The sequence below is a fragment of the Glycine soja genome, chromosome 14 (assembly GCF_004193775.1).
Source record: "Glycine soja cultivar W05 chromosome 14, ASM419377v2, whole genome shotgun sequence".
Taxonomy (NCBI): domain Eukaryota; kingdom Viridiplantae; phylum Streptophyta; class Magnoliopsida; order Fabales; family Fabaceae; genus Glycine; species Glycine soja.
In genome coordinates, this window is record NC_041015.1 from 23,671,450 (window position 1) to 23,698,721 (window position 27,272).

General features: G+C 29.4%; 1 protein-coding gene and 2 pseudogenes across 2 annotated transcripts; 2 read left to right on the plus strand and 1 right to left on the minus strand.

The window, feature by feature from the left end:
- The first annotated feature begins 1,549 nt into the window (after positions 1–1,549).
- On the plus strand, positions 1,550–18,926 carry LOC114383192 (sulfite exporter TauE/SafE family protein 3-like). Of its 2 annotated transcripts, XM_028342807.1 has the most exons (13): positions 1,550–1,714; positions 1,861–2,072; positions 4,778–4,937; positions 8,581–8,781; positions 10,250–10,314; positions 10,966–10,993; positions 11,099–11,178; positions 11,348–11,434; positions 11,564–11,614; positions 12,648–12,869; positions 15,061–15,154; positions 15,298–15,438; positions 18,492–18,926. In XM_028342807.1, exons 2-13 carry the CDS (start codon positions 1,878–1,880, stop codon positions 18,575–18,577), a joined length of 1,410 nt encoding a protein of 469 aa, XP_028198608.1. In that variant the 5' UTR covers positions 1,550–1,714; positions 1,861–1,877; the 3' UTR covers positions 18,578–18,926. The 2 variants fall into 2 exon arrangements, with proteins under 2 accessions (XP_028198608.1, XP_028198609.1); XM_028342808.1 differs by lacking the exons at positions 15,061–15,154; positions 15,298–15,438; positions 18,492–18,926 and adding an exon at positions 14,650–14,777 and having other exon boundaries at positions 1,552–2,072.
- A 1,620-nt stretch (positions 18,927–20,546) lies between these two features.
- LOC114383929 lies at positions 20,547–24,318 on the minus strand (annotated as a pseudogene).
- LOC114384683 lies at positions 22,664–23,444 on the plus strand (annotated as a pseudogene).
- Positions 24,319–27,272: the final 2,954 nt, after the last annotated feature.

Sequence of the window (27,272 nt, forward strand, 5' to 3'; positions counted from 1 at the left end):
AATAATTTCACATAAAAGCACTTAAATGTTTCCATTAACTTTTTTTTGTCAATTTATACATGCAATTAGGTACGAGTACCTTCTTTCTCTTGTTGTTGCACAGTCTCTTCCTTTTTTTCTTTCGTGTGTACTTCCTAGTTCCTTGGTGATGACGGAAAGGGTACCTACAATGATCCTCTTATGCTCAAGTAAAGATGATGTACTAGTAATTAAGCATGTGTGCAAGAGTGACTAAAAAGTGTGTCTAACCTCTAGCTATATATGTGAAGACCTCGTTATATATTTGGTGATGATCTCTTTATTTAGCGAAAGATAAGATTATCTGATCTTTAAGGGTAAATATCTAGGGCGAATCCAACCATATCATAGAGATATGTTGACATAGCCATTGTTATTTTTAGCATACTTTCCCACTTTCCTTATTTATGTTTGTGTGTTGGGTCGAGGTTTACTCACATATGAGGGATGCCCGGGAGGTATTCAATTAATCTAGTACATAATCCCCTAAGCCTCGAGTTTGTTGAGGACAATTAATAGCTAAAGTTATGAATGCTGGGGATGGGGTATGATAAGTGCCCAGATTGTTTATCATACATAAGTGCTAGATATAATGGCTTAATTAAGGAAAATAACCAAGAGGGGTTGAATTGATTTTCAAAAGCTTTTCTAAAAATGTGATTACACTTTTTGCAAGATCCCCTTTAATCGTAATCCCTTGTTGATTTAGAAGTTGAAAAGCTTTATCAAATTGCCTTATGTTCTCAAATTCAGTTTTAAGATGCAATTAACATATTGAAATCAAATTATAACTTTAACCACAAAGAACCATAAGCAAGAAAGTAAAGAGATGAAGGGTTTAGAGAAAATTACTCAAAATATTTATATTGGTTCTATTTCAAATGAAATCTAAATCTAGTTTGATCTAAAGCAACCCGAGTTTGGATCTCACATGCAAATTTTGACGTCAAACAGATAGTTGATCGTGTATTTGTAAGTATGGGCATCCAAGAAGAATTTTTTCTTTGGTAAAATGAAGGTGGCATTGATGAGTTCCCCGGTTGGGTTTGTGCAATAGACTATTTGGGAAACTATTTCCCTACTGTTAAGATGTGATTGTTACGATTCAAAATGATACAACTTTTTATTTGTGTTGCAATAAATGTTCTTGGGAGGTGCGACTACCAGCGTTTCAGAATGTGTCCCTTTGCATGCTCACAATGATGATGTTTGGGGCAATTTGTGGCGATCTATGTCACACCCAGAAGATAAAGCATCTCATCAACTCCTCCATTGATATCTAAAGCAATAAGGTTTCGGCATTTGGGCTTCATGGGCCTTGTGCCATAAATACTCTTTCCTACGGATCATCTATGCCACCGACAGATTAATTTTTTTTTATGCGGATCAATTTCAATGACATGGTGTGTAAAATTTTTTTTAAAAACACACGGGATATTTTTGTCTTTTCATGGGGAGCTGGGTGCACCAGTCAACACCAAGCATTAATTTGTGATAGCTATTACCTGGGTCGTGGTCTTTCTTATTTGGCATTCCTCCATTCACTCCTTTCCGTCTTGTCTTTTTTTCCTTTTAAATATTATTTCCATATTTCCATAGTTGTTTGCATATATTTTCTTTCTCCGATTATCATCTCCTTATTTTCATTTTTATTTTTATTTTTTCATATACCAAAAGAGTGAAGTTTTCTCACGAGGTTGATCTTTCCCCAATTCGTACCACCTTTTTCTTCGGTTCATCGTTTCATTGGCTCTTTTTTTTTTTTTTTGTTGGCTTTTTGAGAAAGGAGAACCAAAACACTTGCAAGTGAAGTTCTTAGTTAAAAGAAATTATTTGTTTCAGGAAAAAAAAAGCTAAAAATGGGGTCGAAGTGGATGTGGTTGATATTACACTTTGCATCGGTTTTGGTGTTTGTTTGGGGAGATAGAACAATTTTGAAGGTGGAAGGGCCTATGTTGTTGGATAATTCACAGAGATATGAAGGCAGTTTCATTAGCAAAGCAGTGAACTTCTTATGGCAACCAGGGGAATCAGGTTATCAACACGTTTGGCCAGTGAGTTTGTCATTTCCTTCTTCTAGTTCATGTGTTTTTGTCTATTATTTTTGTCTTTTTTTTTTAAAAAAAAATAACTTTCTTGAGTGAAAATGAAAGAGAAATCAAGGTGTTTTTTTAAAAAAATAAATAAATTATGAGTTTTCTGTTTAAGGTTCGATTCTTTGAAATTTGATATAATTATAAAAAATTTTAGCTCCTTATTCTTCAAGTATCAATTTGAAGAGAATTAAGATTATTTTTTTTTAGACGCGTGACCAAAACATTGTACTTGATTCTCTCATAAAAACGAAAGATATACTTGATATTTAATTATTTATCTAGACTGAAAAGTAAATTTTAAGATGAAAAATTAATTAATGAATGAAAAATAATTTAATAAAATTCTAATAATTTTGTTTGAATTTTATTTTTTAAATATTTAGGGGTGTCAAATTATTTATTAAATAATTGTAATTAAATTTGTTTACTATATTTTGTTTTCAATTTTTAATATTACAATTGTTTATCAGTGGTGGCATAATTAGTTCTGAAATAATTAATCGCCGGAAAGCATAATTTGCAAATCTGACCGGTGGCATAGCTAGTTCGGTCTGATTAGGCCATGAGACAGGGAATGCAGTTGAGCCAGATCAATTCAGTTTGAAAAAACCAAAGACCCAAATTGGATTGGCCGATCCATCATTTTTTAACTTTTTTTTTTCCAATTCATTCCTAAAACATGTTAAAATATTAATAGTTAATTATTAAATACTAATGCATAATATGCTCTTATAATACTATTTTAATCTTAATAAAAATATATAATAACTAATAATTATCATGATCTTTATATAATTTAATATTAATGCATTTTATACATCTTCATCATATTTGCTCATGATCATTTGACAATTTTTGTATTTAACTATAGAAAATAACAAGAGTTTTCTAAGTAATTTAATGATAATACCTAACAAAATAATTTATAGTAATAAATAAGTATCTAATATTGAAATATAGACTATGGATTCATCATATTTTATTAGTTATATTATATATATTTTTTATTTTTTTAATATATATACTGGGTCAACTAGACCAATAAGTGACTCATCACTTCTTTGACCTTTGACTCATTGCTCTTGATTTTCATAACAATGATAAAAATAGTGAAAACATATATAGAATTATAAATAGGATAATATATTAATATTTATTAGGTAATCACTAATTTTTACTTAAAATCTTATTAATAAGTGCCAATCCAACTTACCTTTAAGTGAGTAATGAAAATACCAACTCAACCTGATCCACCACAAATTGGTGGGTTGTCTCACTAAATTGTTAAAAAAATTATAAATAAAAAATTAAAACATTTTTTCCTTTTTTAAATAAAGAAAGTAATTCTTTCCATCAAAGATATTCAAATGATTGAAATACAAATACAACTAATGGATAAATGTCTCAAATAACCATTCAAGCATCTAATATTAACATTAAAATAACCATTCCAATGTCTCATAAATAATTATCATTCAAAAAATCTTAAAAGATCATAATCTTAAAATAAAATTTAAACATTAGTCATAGTTCAAGAATACTATATTTTACTATACACTTCTTATTCTTACTATTCTATTATATTTTAGTAAATATTTTATATTTCTAAGTTAGTTAAATGAACCAAGTTGGCTTAATCTGGTTTGAATCCGTTTGCCCCGCATTTGTTAAGTGAGTCGGGTTCATATTTTGCTAGTTTTATAAAAATTTAAACTTTTTTGAACCTGATTTGGTCGAACTTGTGGTTGGCTCACTCAATTCGGCTGACTTTCACAACTTTAGGTGCAAATATATCCTCTAACTTTGACAAAAAAAAAAAAACATAGAGTATTATTATTTTTTCCACTCCTTATTTTTATAATTAGAACCCGTTGGTCTCAATGTTTCAGCTCTTGTCAAATTTTGTCTTTCAAGTTTTTCTTATCTTTTGTTTTTTTAGCTCATTAGGTATGTTTACCTTTTATATTCAAATAGACATTTCATTGCATCTCACATTTTATTTTTATTTTTTTATAATAATTATTATTAAGTTTTGGGTTAATGATGTTTTTGTCTCTTAACTTCACAAATTTTACTTATAATCCCTATATCAAAATTTTAGTATTGTTGATCCCATGGTTTTAGTATCTGATATTAAGTAATAATATTAATTGATTATGTAATAGTTAGGTTGGTAATTTATTGACTTGTGATATCATTTATCATTTAGGAGTTTGACAAATAACTAGATACACATGAGGGATTAAAAATATAATTTTCCAAACAAAAATTATAAAGATTGTATCATCAGATGCTTCGATGGTGTGATAAGTTACATTATTAAAGAGAAAAAGTATAAGGATAAAAAATTTGGTTTAGAAACTAAATTGAAGTTAAAAAAATAGAGAAACAAAAATATAATTAATCATTGACTTAGGATTCTAGATCTGTCACTTGCCTTATTTAACATTGACTAGAGAATACCCTTAACGCATATATTAGTGCTTTAGATATCTAGATATTGTTATGTCAGTCTTCAAAGTATTTTATTATCAAATTATTCCTTAAAATTAAATTGGTGACAAATTAGCTAACCTTTGAAACTTTTCATCAAAACAAATATGAAATTAGGTGATGCCTTATATTTTTAATAGTCATGCTTAAAGTGGAGCTTATTTTTGCAGGACATGGAATTTGGGTGGCAAATTATCTTGGGTACCATTGTTGGATTCTTTGGAGCAGCATTTGGAAGTGTAGGTGGTGTTGGTGGTGGTGGCATATTCGTTCCTATGCTCAGCCTTATTATTGGCTTTGATGCAAAATCCTCCACAGCTATCTCAAAATGTAAGAGTTCAACCACATAATTTGCCCCTAAACTTACACTAATTGTTTCAATTTTCTTTCTTTTTCCTTCTTCACAGTTTTTTCTTATTTTTGCAATAGTTTAATTTTCAAAATTGCAAAACTAATATAAAAAATAGTAAATAATATATTCAGTAATAATATACAAGATGTTGTGAATAGTATGTGAATTATTATAAATTCGACCTTTAATGCTTGAACTCAATTACAAAAGTATAAAAGATTTCTATGCTTATCTAACACCAAACTATTATATATAGAATTTTCATTGACTTTTACACTCACAATACATTAAAATTAAACTAAATAAAAGAAGTACAGCAACAAAAACAGGAGATACAAAAATTATTTCCTTTATTTTATCATATCCAGATACTTGTTACTTGTATGTGAATTATGGCTCTTTCTATATTCATCCTTATTTTTCCTAAGTACACCTGAGTATCCCATTTCTACCACTCAATTACCCATCATATCCTTTTTTTCTTAAAGAAGTACATCCCTTTTGTTTTCTAGAAATGTCTTTCAAGAATTACATAAACCTATTCCAGAAATGTATCTCCAGAACTATGATTCATAGTTCCAGAGATATACTTCCAGAATATGTATATATTTTTTGATAAAATACTTAAGAACTAAGATGGTTGATGAAAAAAAAAAACAAACGCTTATTTTATACTTATGTTTGTTAGTCTTATTTTCATCCTATCATTAATATTCTTTAAATACTATCTAAAATCTTATTTTCATCTTATCTTTATTATTCTTTAAATCCTAATTTTAAACTATCTTCATCATATATTTATCATATAATATTGTGTTTTCGTCATTACTATACAATATTTTGTGTTTTCCTTCATGTGACACTACATTTCAAGCCACATTTATCACTAACTTCATATACTATAGACCTTAATTACAAAACCAAGATTTTGGCAATGATTTCTTTCCTTTAAGCATGTTCATTCATTTTATAATCTGAGTGTACATCTACAATTTAGTGCCACATGAAGTTAGTGATGAATGTACCTGGAAACGTATTGTCACATGAAGGAAAATGCAAAATATTGTATAATAAGGATAAAATGCAATATTATATAATGAATATATGGTAAAAAATAGTTTAAAATTAGGATTTAAAGAATAATAAAGATAAGATATAAATAAGATTTTATATATGATTAAAAAACACTAATATTAGGTTAAAAATGAGACTAACAAATATGAGTATAAGATAAGTTTTTATCATTTTTTATTTATTTTTCATCTTAATTCTTATGAGATGTTTTATTAAAAAATTATATACTTATTCCAAAAATATCTCTAGAATTATGAATCATAATTTTAGAGATATATTTTTAGAACAGATATATATAATTATGGAAAGACATTTTTTAAAAGCAAAAGATGTCTTCTTTAAGAAAAATGTACAATGGATAATTGAGAGATAGAAAGAAAGCTATGGGGTGTGCTTAGAAAATGAGGATGTAAATAGCAAGATTTTTAAATTGAGTGGGCCAACCCCAACAAGCCGGTGCTCTTGACTTGCCTGCAAATTATATAAAAGAGCAAATTGTTGGTACACCCAGTAGTTTTCTAAAATACCAAAAATGCCCTTATGGGTATTTTTTGTAATAAATAGCAAAATAGGTTTTTCATTTTTGCAGTGCCTTTTTTTCGTAAAACCGCACTCTCTTAGTGTAACTTCCTTCCGTTAGCATTCTTTTCCGAGTGTTTGTTGTTTCTGGCGGTGTACATACGTTATTTACGAACAAACAATAAAGTTCAGTGGTTTTTCATTGACGGAAAAGAAGAGGTGCATAATTTTTTTTCAAAACATACGAGTTGGCAATCTATATGGTTCATACGAATATGAAATGTTAATCCGTATGAATCATAAGGATTGTCAATTCGTATGTTTTGAATTTTTTTAAAAATTATAATTTATTTAGAATTTTTTAAAATTATAATTTATTAGAATTTTTTACATATTTAATTTATTTACAAAATTTGATAATTAAAAAAATTTGATATTTATTACAGTAATTAATAGTTAAACAAATTTGGTATTTAACTAAATGATGTATTTAGATGTTTATTACAACAATTGATAATTAAACAAATTTTATTTCATCAATTGATAATTAAAAAAAATGATATTTAATTGAATGATATATTTTGATGTTTATTACATTGATTAAAAATTAAAAAAATTTGGTATTTAATTGAATGATGTATTTAGATGTTTATATATGTAAAATAGATACATTATTAGATTAAAATTAACTATAATAAGATAAAAAATACATTAGTAGATTTATGTTAATAATGTATTTTTTACATATGTAAATTTTTATTAAACTTATGATTTTTATTTACAATTTATATATGTACAAAAATTAATTATTAGATAAAAATTAATTATTACAAAATTTATTATGTAAATTTACATGTGCATTAAATATACATTAGAAATTTTAGTGTTATATATAGAAACATTAATTATTTTTATAACATAATTATTCTATTAGCTCAATTGGTTAGAGCGTCGTACTAATAATGTAAAAGTCACATATTCGACTCATCAATTTTACAAAAAGAACAAAATTGGAATTTCACGTGCTATGTTGGTGTCCCAACAAAAAAGCAGGGTGCCTAAAGCAATTTTCTATAAAAGATACAACGTGATTACGTGAGTAGGGCCGAGCATAGTATTTATATATTAATGAGAATTATTTATATGTTATTGGATAATTTTACTTTTAAATTATTTCTTAAATTTTAAATTTTTTTGTAACTTATATTAACTTTTCACTATTTTATATTATTAATTTTTTATTATTTCATTTTTTTATTAACTTTATTTAATTTATATTTTTTTATTATTTAAAAATTTAGAGACTCCCTAATAAAATATAAAGGTAATAAATCTATCTGATTTGGGTCTTTAAAAAATATTTTTATTTATTAAATAATCTGTAACCTTTATCAATATTTTTAATCTTAACCAAACTGACCCATAACTTATTTAAGAGGACCTATGTCCATGCAATAGACATCTGTTTATTGATAGATTATTTTGCATAAAAGTTAATATATGTTTTAATGTTTACTATATATCTTATAAAGAGAAAAAAGATCATATAATGAGTCTATAAATTTTTTTACGCATTCATTCTCATGATCACAACCTAATTATGTATGATAAATTTGTTAACTTTTAAAATAATTATTTTAAAGTAATTTAAATAGTAATTTATAATTGAATGACGGTATAAAACTATTTTCAGTACATAAACATTAAACTTTTTTATAAATTTAGTGTATATCTTGATTTGAAAGAAATCATAATGCTATGTTTTGTTGACACATGATTTCACATCATTTAATATTTGAAGTTATTTTAAAATTTCTTAAATCAACTGTGATAAGAAAGATATAAGATTAATTTAGTGGTGAAAAGAGTTTACAAGAGGAAAGAAATCATCTATTCAAATCTTGTTGCTATAAAAAATTAACAAACTAAAAACTAACCTTTACTAATTAAAAAAAAAAACTTTTGAATCAAAGAGATTGATGCCACCCACTATATACCTTTGAATCACCAGTGTTGTGTTTGTATCAGGTATGATAATGGGTGCAGCTTTGTCAACTGTTTACTATAATCTTAATCTAAGGCACCCCACACTGGATTTGCCCATCATCGACTATGATTTGGCACTGCTCATTCAACCAATGCTCATGCTTGGCATTAGCATTGGAGTGGCCTTCAATGTCGTAGTTGCTGACTGGATGGTCACAATGCTGCTTCTTGTTCTCTTTTTAGGTAATGGTTTTGCTTAGCTGTGACTTTGTTTAGTGATTTTTGTTTGGTGTAAGTAATTATTCATAATTGGTCTTTTATAGTTACAAAAACTTTTTATTTTTAATTTCTAAACTTAAAACTTAAAAATAATAATATTATTTTTAATCTCTTTATTCTTTGTCTACGGACCTTTATGTTTGGGGGGTCAATTTTAATTTATATATATATATATATATATATATATATATAATTTTTTTATGAAATATTCAAATATTAATTTTATTAGTAATTTTTCAAAAACATTAATTGAAATATATTTAAACGAAATAAAATTTAATATTATAAATAATGATCATGGTTTCGCATGTCATGAAGAACTTTTAGATTTATGATAAATATTAATGATCAACAGTGGGTAAAGAATAGACTCATATCTCAGACTTCAATTCTCACTCTTAATAAGAGGACCTTATTTCTTATTTGTGAGTAATATGTTGACACCGTCAAGTATTCTTTAAGTTTTGAGGATTACCCTAATTCTAATGTGTCTTAAAGATCTAATTTATTTAAACTTTTAGTCGTAAAAAATATATTTTATTAGTTTATGTTATAAAAAAAGAACTGTTACTCACTAGACAATAGTAGTGGAGAACCATTTAAAAAGAATATGCTTTCATATCATGTCATGATACTAGTCACGCACTAAAATCAATTCTTAATAAATCTTTAGTGCAACTCGATACCTAATTACCACAAAAGAACATAAGAAACTAAGAAAATAGTTATTAGTCTATCTCAAATATCAAACTGTGAAACCCTTATAATGTTTATAATTTAGCTTTACCACATTCGAAAATATTAATAAATATTTATATTTAATTTTCAAATCATTTATAACAAAACAATATAAATATAAAAGGATGGCTAATAAAGTTTTGTAGCACTATTGGATGATAAACAAATACTATTGAAAAGAAAAATAAATCATATTCAAATATTTTATCTAAAAAGAGAAAGAATATATTACTTAATTTTGTAATATAAAGACTATAAAAGAGAAATAAAATATATCTATCTAAAAATAAAGAAGTTCATTATCTTTACAAGAAAAAATATAAAAAGAAAATAAAATTTTTAATAATAAAATTAGAAAGAGATAAATAATAGTTAAATATTATCATCTAATTCTAAAATAAAAATAGTCATTCTAATTAATACCTTTTCTTTTAATAGATTATTATAGATTATCCTAATATATATATATATATATATATATATATATATATATATATATATATATATAATTAAGGGTGTATTTAGATTTTAAACAGAAGTATTCTAAAATATGTTTGAGAGTAATTTTATTTCTTTTCTGAAAACTCAGTTTTCAAGAAATAAGACTTGATTTTTGTTTTTTTACAAAATTTAAGTTTAACCCAAACTTTAAGTCAAACATGCTTTTTTTTTTTTATACACCTTTGGTTTGCAGGAACATCCACAAAAGCATTCTTCAAGGGTGTTGAAACATGGAAAAAGGAAACCATAATGAAAGAGGTGACATTTAATTGAGACATGTATATATGAGTTTTCCCTACGAGTGCGTTTGGATAGAGAATTTTAACTGAGGAACGTAATTTATTAGAGAATTTGAATTTCTGTAATTTAGAATTCATTTGTTTTGATGTTTTTTATGAAAAATTTAAAATTTTGGAATTTTAAAACAGAATTTTAAACAACTAAAAATCTAGAATTTCAATTTCCTAAATTGAAATTCTCTTTTTAGAGTCTTCTTCAAGAAACACTTCCTGACCTCCTAAACAGAGGAACACGTATAACTAGCACACCAATTATATTTTCTCTTTTTTTTCATTCATTTTTTTCATCCTCATAATTTTAATTTTTTTTATCCAAACACAAAATTTTGAAAATAAAAGAATTTCAATTGAAGTATTTGAAATTTTTAGAATTTAAAATTTCTCAGAATTTTAAATTTCTCCATCCAAACACACTCTACTTGTAATTGAAATTACAAATGCAAATAAAAGAAGGAACACATCAAATTTATCAAGAATTCACTTATGCATTTTTTCTAATATATTGATCATTGATTATTGTGAGTAATTTAATCAGGAATTTTACTGGTAAGTGGTAACACACTAAAGAAGTTCATTGCTTATTGTCTGAACCTCTCTTGTTTCTTTATAGGAAGATGCTAGGAAACAAGCGACAAATGGTGAGTAAAGAAACTAATAATTACAATTTACCAAACATAATGAAGTTGTCCAGGATCATTTTCCTTTTTGTTGTCAGTATTTACGTACAATTTTTCCCTTTGAAGGTGTTGGTTCTGAAGTAGAATACACACCAATTCCCAGTGGACCTGGCAGTGACATTGCAAAGGACACCAGAAACGAGGAGGTCATTATACTCTAGTTTGTAACTATGGATAGGATGTAGTTCAACTATTTTTATCTGATGATATTAGTTGTTAATTTTTAATTTTTGTTAGTGAAAGAGTCCCCTTCTTCTTTCCTTTATTAACAAACCAACTATATAACTCTTATCTGATTAATTATAAACATTGCAGGTGTCTATGCTTGAAAATGTGTACTGGAAGGAGTTTGGACTTCTTGTTTTTGTTTGGGTTTCATTCCTTGGAATACAGATTGCCATGGTTTGTTACTTTCTTAGTAATTACTTGAATTCCCATGTCAGTAATTAACATGTTCTACAAAAGATCAGTCTGTACCCTGGAATCTTTCTAATTTGACTCCTAAACATTTCCTATTGGTAATGGCAACAGAACCAGACAAGCAAATGTTCAACAATATATTGGGTACTGAACATGTTGCAGGTAATTGGCCTCAAAGCTAATATCTTTTTGTTTTTTTGTTTTTTCTTGATTCTTAAATCTAGTCTATTTGTAACATTAAAATTTTGTGATGAAATTGTTTTTTCTGAAGATTACAGTTATTCTTAGAGAAGCTGATATATTAAACAAATTTATCAAAAATAATAATAAAAAATTATTATAATTTTTTAATTATGTGTAAAATTTTTGAGATTATAATTAAGGGTTTAGTTGAGAAAACAACTTAATTAAGGATTTATTGGAAAATGCTTATCATATAAGTATTTATGTATCAATTATTTTTATAATTAAATAGAAAATTAAATTAAATTGTTTTCACATAAATCACTTATGAACATATTAAAAGTTATTTTTATACTTTCTTTCAAATACTTTCACAAGTATTTTATGCTATAAGTTTAAGTAAATTGTAAAAAAAAAATCCAAACATACTCTAAATAGTGTTTTTTTATAATAAAAAAAATTTGTTTAAAAACTTTTTTCATATTCCATCATTGAAAATTATTTGTTTAGTTTTTTATGAATTATTTTAAAATATAAAGTTAATTATTAACATTTTGTTGGTTCGAGTAAAGTCTGAATCTCAACTTCGAGTTTTATAGATAAAAAACCTGATTGGAATGTAAGACTCCAATAAAATTAGTTGGTTAGCCAGATTCTTGAACAAAAATTAGTTATTGAAAAAAATCAATAATAATTCACATCAATGACTACTATCAATGGATAATTCCGTTCCTTAACTTGTTTATTACAAGTATTTTTTAGATATTAGATCATTTTAAAATATTTTTCTATTAGTTCTAAGTATAAAACTTATTTATATAACTAATTATAATAATAATTTATTATAATTTGATTATTGAAATATTTTTTTCACAGCTAATCTGGATACTCGAATGTTATAAATAATGCTTATTTGTTTTGAAAATATATTGGGATATCAGTCCCAACTTATGCAGATTCCATGTTATAGATTCTGTTTAATGCATGCTTTCCATGCATGTCATGCATGCAGATTCCAATTTCAGTTGGGGTATCTGGATATGAGGCAGCTTCCTTGTATAAAGGACGGAGACAAATTTCTTCAGTGGGAGATCAAGGGAAAACTTTTACTTCTCAGCAGCTAACTATATATTGTATCTTTGGTGTATTGGCTGGAATAGTTGGTGGCTTACTGGGAATAGGTGGAGGATTCGTAATGGGGCCACTCTTTTTGGAGCTGGGAGTCCCACCTCAGGTTAGTTATGATTATCCTTCATGACATGAGAAATGGTACATTTATATGACTAAGGAATGTTTGGGAAACAAATGTTGCTTTTTTCTTTGTTTATTTTAATTACTTGCACAATCTTTACATTTTTTAGTTCCTATACCTGGAAATTATTCATGTTAGTCCTGCTAAATACACTAATTCATATTTGTCTCTACACATACACTTTCAATTCTTATAATTTTGAACGGCAGAGACTAAAATGGATTAAAAAGTATGTGTAGGGACCATAGCAAGTAGTTCTGAAGTGAAGGAATTAAAATGTTTGTGTTGATATAAGAACCAAAAGTAATTAAATTAGCTGAATTTAAAGAAGCCAGGAAGGATAACAAGAGGATTAAAGCAATGAAAAAGAGTTTAGAATGATCCAGAAAAATTATACTTGGTAGCTGGTGAAGATCTCAAGATAGGAAGGTAAATATTAATTGGCGATAAAGGGATGTAGTCAAATATTTGGAGTGGACTTTTCAGAAAGTTATGCACACGCTGGACACAATAAGGATGTTTCTTGCTTTAGTTGCCCAAATGCATGGAAGGTATATCAATTGGATGTAAAATCAACTTTTCTGATGAATATCTTGAAGAATAAATGTATGTAGAGTAGCCTGAGGGTTGCAAAGTTAAGGGACAGGAGGAGAAGGTCTATTAGTTGAAGAAGGCCTTAAATGGTCTTAATCAAGCTCCAACGGCCTGGTACAACATGTTTGATGAGTATCTTCAGGGGCTTGGATTTGTTAACACTCTCCAAGTGAAGCTATCTTATATGTCAAAGAAGAATGTGGTAATTTACTTGTAGTTTCTGTTCATCTTGATGACATGTTTGTGACAGTAACTAATGAGATCTTGGTGGGAGAATTCAAAGCTGAAATGCTCTAACTATTTGAGATGACAAACCTTGGCTTCGTGTCTTACATTTTGGGCATGGAGGTGATACGACAATTTCAGAAGAAACGGTCCAAGTGCAGGAAAATGGGCTGAGTGAGTCTCTGAATCAAGATGAAGGTGGGCCTGTAGCTGCCAATGAGCCCAATTTTGTAAGATCTCAACGAGTGAAGACTAGGCTTGTTTGGTGGAAGGATTATAAGAAATATCAGTTGATATCCAGCTTTTACATATTGAATAAATAAATCATAGGAATTCATATAATAGTTTTAATTACAACTGTATGCGGTTAGGGGGAGAATCTAATTCTGTTATGCATCTAGCGATATCAGCTTGCCACGTGACACTGGATCAAATAATCTGGAAATGTAATGCTTACAAATATGATGAATGAAATGAGAAAAGCAGAGACTTGAAAACTCAAAATTACCTGTCTTCTTCCTTAATTCTTCTGGAGTCACTCCTACTCGAAAGGAACTTTATCTTTGATTGCATCAGGAGGTGAAGCAAGATTAAAGTGATGGAATTTTCATAAACCAAAGGAAGTATGCAAAATAAATCCTTAAGATGTTTCACATAGAAGATTGCAAAAAGTATTGATACAGTTAATAAAAAGAAGAAATTTGGCAAAGATTGAAAAGATTGATGAAAGTCAATATAAGGGCTTGATTGATTGCTTGATGTATCTTTCAGCCTCTAGACCTAGCATAATGTTTGTTATAAGTTTGCTTTCAAGATTTAAGTATTGTGCTAGTGAAGTACATTTTCAATATGTCAAAATAATCATGAGATCTATCAATGGGACCGAAAATTATGGTATTATGTATACTTGTCGGAATACTAAACTTTTTGTTTATTCTATTAGTGATTGGGTGGGATCCATTGAACATATGAGGAAGCAAGAAGTCATTTTTGGATCCACAGTGTTCTCTTGGTGTTCAAAGAAGCAAGAAGTCGTGGCTCAAAGTATTGCTAAAGCATAAGAATATGTAGCACAAATGCCATGGTGGATCAACCAATTTGGATTAGAAAAATACTAGCTGATTCACATTCACACATGAAACACAATGAGCCAGCAGAGATTTTTGTTAGAATCAAGCTGCAACTTGCTTGATACGCTTGCTGTTATAAACTTTATTCTTCTATTTCTTTGCCTTATTCCTCCCATACAACAACAACCTCCCTCTTTGATACAATAAAATCAATTTATGAAGCAAGCCATATGAGTTGGACTTTTTCTATCAACTGGCTTCAACATTTGATGTCATGTGTGTAGGTTTCAAGTGCCACAGCCACCTTTGCCATGACCTTTTCCTCATCTATGTCTGTTGTAGAATACTACCTGCTCAAACGTTTTCCAGTTCCTTATGGTTTGTTCTTCTGAACTTCTACCTCCATCTTTGTAACTTTCATTCTTGTGCCTTTTATAAATTGGATTACATTCTGGCTAAATTGATATATATGGTACAATTTATTGCTCTAACACTAATGCATTATGTGGATTTTTGCACAGCTCTGTACTTTATTGCGGTTGCTGCTATTTCAGCAATTGTAGGGCAGCATATTGTGAGAAAGCTGATCGATGTGCTTGGGAGAGCATCTCTAATCATCTTTGTTCTAGCCTTCACAATACTTGTCAGCGCAGTCTCACTAGGTAGGCCTTGTGATTCTCTCTTAATTTGGTTTGGTTATGTTGTAAAGTAAGCCTAATTCACAAAATTAAGGGAGATGGATGCACACTTTTTTTTTTGAATGTGCATCTGTTTAAATATAGATTTATTGTAACAGAAAGAAACAATAATAACTAATTTCCTAAATAATAATCAACTACTAATATAACAATAACAAACCACTAACATAGCAATCAATAACAAACATTAACATAACAACTACTAAGTAACAGAAAATAAAACAATTAATCCTAAAAACTTGGTTGAACAATTAATCCTAAAAACTTGGTTGAACAATTAATAGAAAATAACAAACTAATAGGCAACTGTTGATATACGTTCAACACTCCTCCTTGTATCAATGGTCGACAAGTCCAAGTTTCTCTCTCGTTAGCTTAAGATTTAATATAGTCGTATCCATGTCTATCTGAATGTTCTCTTTTTCAACACATGGTGACTTTGCTTCCGTAGTTATTCGTGTAGCCTCCTTGAAATTTCTTGCAGCAGTAGCAACATTCTTTTCTGCTCCTAGTTCTGGGACTCTTGTATCTATGAAAATAATCCTATGCTTGAAGGATGTTATACCTTGTTGGATGCTGGACTTCCTTGAAGATAGTTCTTGCAACGAAGCTTTTGTGACAAAAACCTCCTGTTGAAACAATTTCACATCTCCAAAAATATTTTTCTCATTCTTTACAAGTGTCAGTTTGTCCTCCCTAGATTTCAATATAAATGACATCAAACTTCTTAGTTTAACAATTTCACGATATCCTTCAACTTTCTCTGTAGAAATCCGAGCAAATTTCCTAAGTCTTGCTCCCATTTCTTCTTTAAGAATGAGAAACTTATCAATTTCCTCCTTCTTCAGAGCCAAAGTTTCAATCTTTAATTTCACTTGAGCAAGGACAAATTGCAATTTTTCATACTTGACATCAATGCTTGATTGTATCTCTTTAAATCCAGAGACAACTTTATTTATCTTATTTCTATAGCTTCTAAATTAGAGTCATTGTTTGCTATCTTCATTTCTTTTTGTTTAACTAAAGCAAGAAGTTGTTCCAATTCACCCATTAACACATCCTTTCTTTTACAATGGATCTTTTTTTTTTTTTTTCATTTTGGATTGAATGTTCAATGTTATTATTCAATTCTAAATGAGTTTCATTCATAAATTGTGATTCAATCTCCAACTCTATTTTTTTTTACCTCTAAGGCTTTAGAGGATGAAAGTCATTGGTTCATTTCTTTTGAATACACTGACGATGTTCTCTTCATAGCAGAATATGCATTATTTAAAGCATTCATTGCATAATGACCGAGTGAGATTGCGCATTGTTCCTCAATAGCTGTATGATGAAAATGGCCTAATCTTCTGTGTCAAACTTTTGTATTATTTACAGTAATTGGATAGGTTGTTTGCTCCTCCTTCAATTGATCAAATGAGAAACTTTTGTCTCTCATTTTGATATTGAAAATTTCTTTGTTGTTGATATCTTTAATCAAACAATGCTCATTTTCAAAGATGACTTTAATCCCCTTCTCAATCAATTGTCCCACACTTAGCAAGTTTTGATGAATCTTAGGTACATTCAAAACATCATAAATTAATTTTGTACCTGTATAACTTTCAATGGCTATAGTTCTATTTCCTTCCACAGTGATAAGATCACCATTGCCAATTCTAAGTTTTGATACCTGTGATTTGTCCAACTCTCTAAAAAGCTCTTGATCATGGGTCATGTGGTTGGTACAACCACTATCCGCTAGCCAACATTCACTTGAGCTCTTTCTTGTAAAACATGTTGCTACAAACAATTGAACCAAGCAATCTTACTTTGTTAGCAATGCTAAGAAGCTTGTTAACATACTCTTTAATTGTTTCAAACTCCTTCATTTTCTACATCTCAAAATCTCTAACCAGATTTAGGGTTTGCATTCCTTTAATATTTTCATCTCCTTCATATTTATTCTAGAGTAAACTCCAGATGTCATATGCTGATTTGATGGTTATGATTCTAGTGAAAATTTCTTTTGAGACGGTAGCAAACAAAGTAGCTCTTGCCTTTGACTTTCTTGCTTTCCTTTCTTTTTGATTTTTTATTTGAGTCATTGTTCGATTAGTTGGTAAGGGAAGAACTTTGTAATCTTCTTCAACAGCTTCCCAGAGATCATTTGCCTCCAAATGTGCCTCCATTCTCGCTGCCAAAATTTGATAATTGTCACCATCAAACACAGGTGGTGCTAGTGCTGTGTATGGTGTTTCAGAATCCATTTATCAGATGAATTGAAACAAGGTGTTTAGGCTTTTTTTTGTGATGAGTTTCATTCATTTCACTCATATATTCTTCTTAAGAAGAAGGTTCTAGATACCAATTTGTTGTAAAATCAACGCAACTCACAAAATTAAGGGAGATGAATACACACTTTTCTACTAAATGATCATGTGTTTAAATACAAATTTATTGTAACAAAAAAACAATAATAATTGACTTCCTAAGTAATAACCAACCACTAACATAATAATAACAGACCAATAACATAACAATCAATAACAACCATTAACATTACATCTACTAATTAACAGAAAACAAAACAACTAATCTTAAAAACTTGATCAAACAATTGATAGGAAATAACAAAGTTGATCAAAAGAAGTAACTGCTGATACATGTTCAACAGATTATATTCACATTTTTATGGTGCATAATATATATGATTATGCAAATTAAATATGTTTTTTTAGTCCCCTGTAAATAGAATAACTTTTAGTTTTAGTCTCTCAAAAATAACTTTTCTCCTTTTGATCTTTTGTTTTTAGAAATGTGTAAGATGTGGTCCTTGTTCTTCACAAAAAATAGCATCCTTTTAGTCCTTCACTTATACGAATAAGGACTATGTAAGACATATTTTTACAAATGAATGATTAAAAGAAGACTATTAATTTTTGAGGAAAACATTGTCTATTTAAAAGGATTAAAACATATTTAACTCTTGTCATGCACTTCAATAATGAAACGTTTTTCATTTATTTCCTTAGGTGGAGTTGGCATTGTAGCAATGGTCAAAAAGATTGAAAATCACGAGTATATGGGATTTGATGACCTCTGCACATATGATTCATAGCCCATTTCACTAAATTATTTTATGCTTTGTTTTGTCTCAAGTTCCCAATAAAGGAGCCAAGAGAACCTAGGTCGCCAAAATTGACTTAAGGTATGCTTGGATTCCCGTAAAAAACAGTGGACTTGAAAGCAATGCATACATGCTTCTATGTATTTATCTGGGTTTTTTGTGAGGAAAAAAATGTTAGATGTTGGACACTATTTCAAACACTCACTTGTGCTCTGTGTGTGCCTGGGCTCTTGTTAAGAGGTATGATATGTACATTTATATTTTTGTTGCTGCTAAGACATGTATTGATGACACTGTTGAAGATTGAGAAACTGAAATCATGTTATTTTAATATTCTTTATGTCCTAAATTTCGTACAAGCTACCTATAGTTTCTTTCTTTTATGATAACTTTGTCTAAATATTTACTTGTATCACTACTATAAAAAAACTTTTCTAAGACGATAAAAAACAGGATACAACGATGATTGTTGACCGTCGTAGAAACCCACGTCAAGGAAAGTTAAACCTTTCAATGACGGGTCAAAAAACACCGTCTTAGAAAGGGAGCAACCTTCAAAGACGGTGTTGAAGGCTAACTTTCAAAGACGGTGCTTACGTCAGCACCGTCCTTGAATTAAATATTATTTTTAATTATTGATATTTTTTCTAAATGATATCCCATAAAAAATATAAATAATTAAAAATAATTTAATTCATATTAGCATGATTATAATTAATATTAATAGTAAAATTTATTTATTAAATAAATATTTAAATGATAGATTAAATCAAAATACGACGTTCACAAATTATTTATATTTAATTTATCACTTAAATATTAATTTTATAAATAAATTTTAATATTAATTATAAGAGATTAACAAAATAAAAATTCCTAAGAAAATTTCATACAAAATACAAGTTGGTATATGTTTGGGTTATTTAAAGTTATTACAAAGAATAGTTAAGAATATGATTGGGTTATTTAAAGTTATTCCCAAACAGTTTCTGTAGTGTTCACAAGAATATTACAAACTACTATTGCAACTGTCTTTAAGAGAAAAAAAAAAGAATCAATGTCAATTATTGTATAAAATGATTAATATCTGGAGAACATTCAATAAAGAAATGGTACCTTTGAATACTCTCTGATTGGGATGTAGAACACTAGAGTGAATTGAGGAAGAAAGCTATAGTGCAAATCCTTGTCTCGGAAGCCCGAAAGGCCTAAATCAACATTGTAAATTCAATAATTATTTTGTCAAGCATAAGTATGTGAAATAGTCAACCAATTAGGCATCCATGAAAACTCAATGAGGAAAAAAAAGTGTACAATATATACCACAGTGTGTATATTTGAAGATTAAATAAAAGGGTTGGTGTTGATGTAGCAAACTTCTCCTGCAAAATCCAAGTAATAAAAATAGAATATATATACATCAAACTAAAACAGCTAGGTGAAAGCAATAGTACAAAATAAATTATTTTCAATTGCAGATAATTATATATATATATATATATATATATATATATATAGAGAGAGAGAGAGAGAGAGAGAGTTAAGAATCACTCCCATTGGCAACAAGTATGTTACAAAAGTTTGCTTATTGCCCCAAAATTAAATGAAAAAACTCAAATAAACATATATTGTTACATATTATTTATCACCAATGAAAAAAAATTATTGTTGCATATTATTTATCATTAAATTTATCTTAATTGCTATTTTTTTCTCAAAAACTATTCCTATGAAAAAATCTAACCAACATTACCAAGTTCCATTAAATTGTTATCACTGTGATATCATTCTAAAACTGACGTTAATGAAAAATATTTTATAAATTAAATAATTAATGCTTTGACATTTTATATTCAATTTTTAAATAAAATTTTCTTACGTACTTTTATTCCTTACCAAAAATGCAATAAAAAATTGATGAGACCCACAAATTAATTGTCATACTAATAACTCATAACAGTTATAGAGAAACAAATGGAGAAATGATAATGTACAGCGCCGGGTATACGGGGCCATGGACCATAGTCGAAAGCAACATGTGCCGCTTTGACAGCAACATCAATGTCAAAGCACTAATGCTCTCCCTTGAAACAACTCCTTCAGGCCATCTTAGCCACGATCCTCGCTTGATATATTTTTTTGCACCCTTGCTATGTATTGAAGAGCAAATGAATAAAAAAGAAGTTACTACATTTAGTATATTCAGTGATAACTAATCAGCTTTTGGCTTTCCCAGTCATTGACTCATAACTTGGAAGGCTATGACTCTTGATGTACCTCAAACAAAACTGGCAGGGAAAATTTAAAGAACGTTCTATAAATTCACTACTTACTTAGACCTGCAAATCATGTGCTCTGGAATAGGTCCCAAAACTCTTTCCATCGTTGCCAGATGCTTCAAGTTTTCATGAGTCTGAAACAATATTTCACCCTATCAAAAGTTTCCACATTTAGAACACTAAGACGAGTTGTTCCATATTCAAGCCATGCCTAATACATATTGATAGATATGGAAGACAAACCGAGCATAGTTCGATGAGAATACATCCAACACTCCACAAATCACATGGATATGACCATCCTAGACCTGAAACATTCAAGCAATGCATTAACGAGTACACAGTATATGCTAGAGACCTAGTAGTCTCTAATTTCATCTAGTCAGACAAGGCTCAATCTAGTAAATAATAGACAAACAGTCTCACAAATGGCACACCATTACATAAAAAAATGACTAGATTTGGCTCTTCTAATTTTCTTAGTACACCTCATAATATCAACATTAGAAAAAAGTCACAACAAGCAATCTCCTTAAAGAAAAGGTAGAAAATGATAAAAGTAGAAGGGAAACAAAAAGGGCACCAAAATAAAATAGTGTAAAAAATAAATAATAAAGTATGCAACATGATGAAATAAAAAAGAAAAATGCTAGGACTCAGACATGCCAATACATTGAACAGCAAAAGTCCATGATAATACAAAGTTAAAAGCAAACATGTAGTCCTGAAAAGTTTGTCCAGAGAAGTGCTGAAAGCTATTCATAACAATTTTGGCAGGTTGAAATACTTCTCCTAGTCATCATCCATAATTTTTTGTTCCCAAGCACCATATATTTTCTATGTTACACACTTACACAGGGCAATAGAAAAATAAGTAAACATTCTTGGCAGCCAATGCTATAAGAAGCTCTGTAATGCCTTGTAGAAACAATGGAGCTATGATTCTGATTATCATATATTATAACTGAGTCTACAAACATTATTATGTTTGGATCCAAAAATACTAAATACCTTATAGCTAGGGAGCTTTACATATTCAGAGGAAACAAGAAGTATATTTTCTGGCTTCAGGTCAGTGTGGATTAGGAGTAGTTCGTGCATATTTGAATATGATAAAGAACAAGAAACAAGTTAAATTAAGCAGACACAACCAAGATACACTGCATCCCTGGACAAAGAAAGCAAGCCAAGGAAAAAGGCATGGTTTGATTTGTAAGCAAGAGACTTAATGAAACATGAGAAATAAACTGAAGGCCAAGAATAATCCACAGACATGCTACAGGTTCCAAAAGCTGACGTCCAAATTCCCAAACAAGATCCACAGGGAATAGGCATTATTTATTCCTCTTTAGAAAATCAAATAAGCTTGATCCAAGCTTCTCAAAGACCTGATAACACCATTAAAATGCATTGAAAGGAATGTTTTTGCTTAGTTATCAAAACCATGAATAAAGCCCACATGGACATATATAAAAACAATCCACTATAGCTAAACTTAACAACTCATTCATTAGCAACATGAATGAGGATCAATCTCCTACCCTTCCTAAAGAGCAAGAAGCATAACAGAGAACAAAGACATGCACATACTGATGGAGAAAAAACTAAACCATGATTTATTCAAAAATCCAAGCTTCTTGTTCATTTTCATAACAAGACACAAAATTAACCCCTCCCACACTACCCACCTAAAAAAAAAGTAATAAAGCATCTCCAACTCAATACCAATTTTCTAAAAAAAAAAACTTCTTGAATATGGTCAATCAAGTAAATTATATACTTCAAAGAAATGCTATAAGCCAAGCTCTTCGACTCATGCAAATCAGCCACTGCTACCTTGTACTGCCGCATCGACACGACGTTCCTCTGCGGCACCTGTGACTCTAAGGTTCATGCCGCCAACAAGCTCGTGTCGCGCCACCCGCGCGTTGCACTCTGCGAGGTGTGCAAGCAGGCGTCAACGCATGTGACCTGCAAGGCCGGCGCTGCCGCTCTCTGCCTCACCTGTGACTCTGAGATCCACTCCACCAACCCCCTCGCCAGCCGCCACGAGCGCATCCCCATCACGCTGTTCTTCGAGTACGTACACTCAGTCAAGGCCTCTTCATCGATCAACTTCCACCACTGCTTCTTCTCCGACACCGACGCTGATGTCAGCACCAAGGAGGCCGAGGTCGCGTCCTGGCTACTAAATAATCTGAAGACATATCTAAATTCGTCTCAGTACTTGTTCTCAGAAAAGTTCCGCCATCGCCGATGGCGTCATTCCAGTGTAGAGCAACTTCAAGCCGTTCACCTACGAGCACCAAACATCTTTCTTCACAGCTACTTCTCTCGATCTAGAACCTTCGGAGTGTAAAGTAAGAGCAGATAAAGAGACGCGGGCATTATTTTTTAATTTTAATTAAACCAATTAAAGACGGTATTTTTAAAATCATCGTCGTTGTCTCTCTCGGCTTCAAAGACGGTGCATATCCGCATTGTCTTAAATTATTTTAAATAAATATAATTTATTTTATAAAATAAATGTCATTGCACTTTCTACAATGGTGTTGCAGTACCCGTCGTTGAACAAGTAATTTTAAGACGAGTTTGAGTAACACCGTCTTCCTATAACAACTTCAAATTATGAAAATACCACCATATATATTTTTAAGACGTTTGCATCATGACCGTCATAAAAACTACATTGTGAAAAGCCTTTTTTTAGTAGTGTACGTAATATGCATAATAGCAAACTGTTTTTAATCATTCGACACAGGCCTAACTAAATTGTCATGTATCTTTCCTTAAATCAATATCAATAGAATTAATTATTACATACTAACTGGAGTTAGATCCAACATAAATGACTTCTCTCTCAACTTACAAAATCAAGGTTTAAATATTAATTGAGAGACATATTTATATTTAGTATTCGATTGTACCTTAAATAAGACGGTCTCTTAACAAAAAGATATAATGAGAGACTATAACAAAATTTTATCTCACTAAATAAGATCAGTTACATAAACCACATAACATCATTTAGTATAGTTAAAAATATTATTAAGTCTAAAATTGCTCTCAATAATTTTTTCCAATAAATACTCTACTCTTTACCTGTGCCTCTTGTCTCTTTGATGTCCAACATTCAGTAGTTGCATGTATAAAATTCTACCATAAAACTTATTTAAGTTTGATAAACAATTTGCAAGTGAAAACTAAAAGAAAAATCATTATTGCTGTAATATATGCAGATAGATCATGCTTATAAAATTCTGCTAAGTAAAAACTTTACCTAAATATTTGTTCGATAAATTATTATAAAATTAAAAATAAATAATTTTTCTTTACGATCTTATCAAACAATTTAATATTTATATTTTATTAATATTGTATTTATGAACAAAATTTATAAATATCTTATAATATTATTCCGATTTTTCATGCATTACAAACAATACAGATATGGTTTTTATTAAAAAAAATCAATTAATAGAATTTATTCGAAATCCATTACATCCCTCACGTGATCTATATTTCTTGGTGTGAATCAGCGTAATATTTTTCTTATAGTCAACACGAGGCTTTAAGTCCCAAAAACACAACTAAGAAAGAAACGAGACCCCTACAACGGCTATAAGTTGAATAACAAGCTGAGTGGAGAATCAACAACTTCACAAATGAAACCAGCATAGAGACCAAGACTCTCTCTCTCTCTCTCTCTCTCTATACACTATATATATATATATATATATATATATATATATATATATATATATATATATATATATATATATATATCCACGTACTAACTTTATAAATGACTAATTTCTAGGGAAATATCTAAAACCAACCACATTTAATATGATATCTTCATTTTTGGTCATATTATTTTTAGGGAAGGAAAAGTAGTTAGGAGGCATCAACTTGAAAGCAACTACAGGATCGATCAGCTTTACAAGAAATAGATTTTCACCTGGGGTTAACAATTTAATATTTTTTTATTTATATTTTATATGGTATGTAATGTGTTATATTTTATCTTCATGCTTTCATAAAATATATAATTTTACCACAATGATTTAGATATTAATATGACATCATGTAACATGTGCATCTCTCTAAATAAGTAAAGATTTTCTATTTTTTGTAAATAAAAAATTGTATATATTATATTTTATATATAAATTTTATTTTAACATATTGGCATATGTATATAAATGTATAAAAAATTAAAATTTATACAAGTAGAACAAAATAATAAATAATTTATTTAAGTGAAAAGATAATATAAATAAAAAATGGATAATTATTTGCTTAAAAGTTAATTTTAGACATTAATTTTACTTGGCAAAAAATAGTGGTGATTGTGCTGATTTTTATTTATGTAGTGATTAAGTTGATTTTTATTTTTATTTTTATGTAATTAAATATGTATATATATATATATATATATATATATATATATATATATATATATAAATTATGTAAAAGAAACATTAACTTTGATTAGACAAAAAATTTTAGTAAAAAATATTATTCTTGTAAACTCAATATATTTTTTATTTGTTTTTATAAAAAGAAGTTCGGTGTGTTATATTTTATATATATAGTTTATATGGTAAGTTAAATTTAAATTTATCTTCATATTAATTGTATAAAATAAATTTTAACTTTGATTGGACAAAAAAGCTTAGTGAAAAGGTTTATCGCTATGAATTCAAAATAAATCACTACTAAAAAAAGTTGTTTTTACGACACACTAATCACATCGGTTCTCCTAAACCGATGTGGTATAATAAGCGATGGCAATTTCATAATTATGAACTTAGAAAACGAAGACGGTGATGTACAAGCCTGTCTTTGAATTGATGTATAATTACTTCGATGACCTTGCTTTGCTGGACACCGTCGTCGTTGGCATGGCATTATAGTCACGTGACTCGAACAAGACTCTCATGACCTCAGTAGACTCAGTTGCCCTACGTGAAGTTGACCCCTTCGTCACTCAGGTCATCGTCACTTAGCTCAGCCCTTCATCACTCAAGTCATCTTCACTCACCTCACCCTGAGTTACGCTGGTCATCGTCATTGAGGTCACCCCTTCCGCATCGGCCCAACCCTAGCCTCTCGTCACTCAGCTCACCCCTTCTTGTATTTGCCCAAACTGAACCCTTGTCTTCTTGTAAGCTTTCTTTTTTTTGTCTTTATTTCACTTTGCTATGTGTTTCATTTTCTACTTTGTTTGTTGAAGTTTTACTGTGGTTTGTCATAAGTATTAGGTATTTATTTTTTAATTTTACCACCAGCTAGTGTGTACATTACTTGTAATTAATTTGTGTTCAAAGTTTTCCAAATTCAATTGAGGTTTCTTAGTAACCACTTATAGGAAAATAAAGCAAGAGGTTGCTTCTGTATCTTTGATTCATTCACCTTTGAGTTTGTGCATGCATAAAAATTTGTATGTGCTTAGGACTTCAAAATGACAAAATTCTGGGACCCCTAATTTGAGTGCTCCTCTGCTTAGCCTATCCTGTTTTGTTAATGGAATGGATATATGTGTTTGCAAGAATGTGGGCATAAAATATGTTATAATAACATGTTAAAATACTAGTAGGAATAATAAGGGCCAATGCTAATAGGTCTTGCAAGCAAAGGTTAGCTGGTATAGGATTTTTCCAGGATTAAGGAAAATCTGAAATGCTACAGTAGTATAAGTAGTCCACACACACACAAGGGCTTTTTAAAATGCCTCATGATATTCCTTATAGTCATACCACTCATATAATATAAAGAACTTACCATGAGTTGGAGTAAAAGACCATAATCTAAAGAAATTGAAAGCAAGGATATGATGCATTTCTAAAAGGAAAGACATAACTTCAAGGCCATCCATAAAAGTCAGAATATGATGCATCTAGAGATGAATTACATTTGGGTGGTCTATCCTTAAAGCAAGTAATAAAATTGGGTGGGGGTGAATTACATTTTAAATGACTCTTAGCATAAACTCACCGGAAAATTATTACTATATGACCACAAATAATTTAATTGATTCATTCAAGACTATTCAACTACTTCTACGTGAAGAGATCCTTTTGAGGAAGGTAATTAACCAAGATATAAGAGGCGTTAACCCTTCATTAGAAGGATCAGAATTAACTCTGGATCCTTTACGAAGTTGTGTTCCATCAAGTTGCAACTGAGCATTTTACACATCTTTTGACAAAAAAAATGCAATACACATTATAACTACTCATATTAGGTTTCCCATAGATTTTTTTTTGTCACATGCTTCCAAGCAGAGTACAAAAGCTACCAACATCACCACTTATGCAACCCAGTGTCTATCCTCATCTAATAGCATATAATAGTCTCTGACTCACTCCCTATCATTTTCTTCCTACTAGAACAACCAAAGG

Excerpts from the sequence above, each read along its gene's own strand:
- LOC114383192 (XM_028342807.1), top strand. The coding sequence starts at position 1,878 with ATGGGGTCGAAGTGGATGTGGTTGATATTACACTTTGCATCGGTTTTG. Across the intron at positions 11,179-11,347 it reads AGGACACCAGAAACGAGGAG|GTGTCTATGCTTGAAAATGT; the intron begins GTCATTATACTC and ends TAAACATTGCAG. Across the intron at positions 11,615-12,647 it reads GGGTACTGAACATGTTGCAG|ATTCCAATTTCAGTTGGGGT; the intron begins GTAATTGGCCTC and ends TCATGCATGCAG.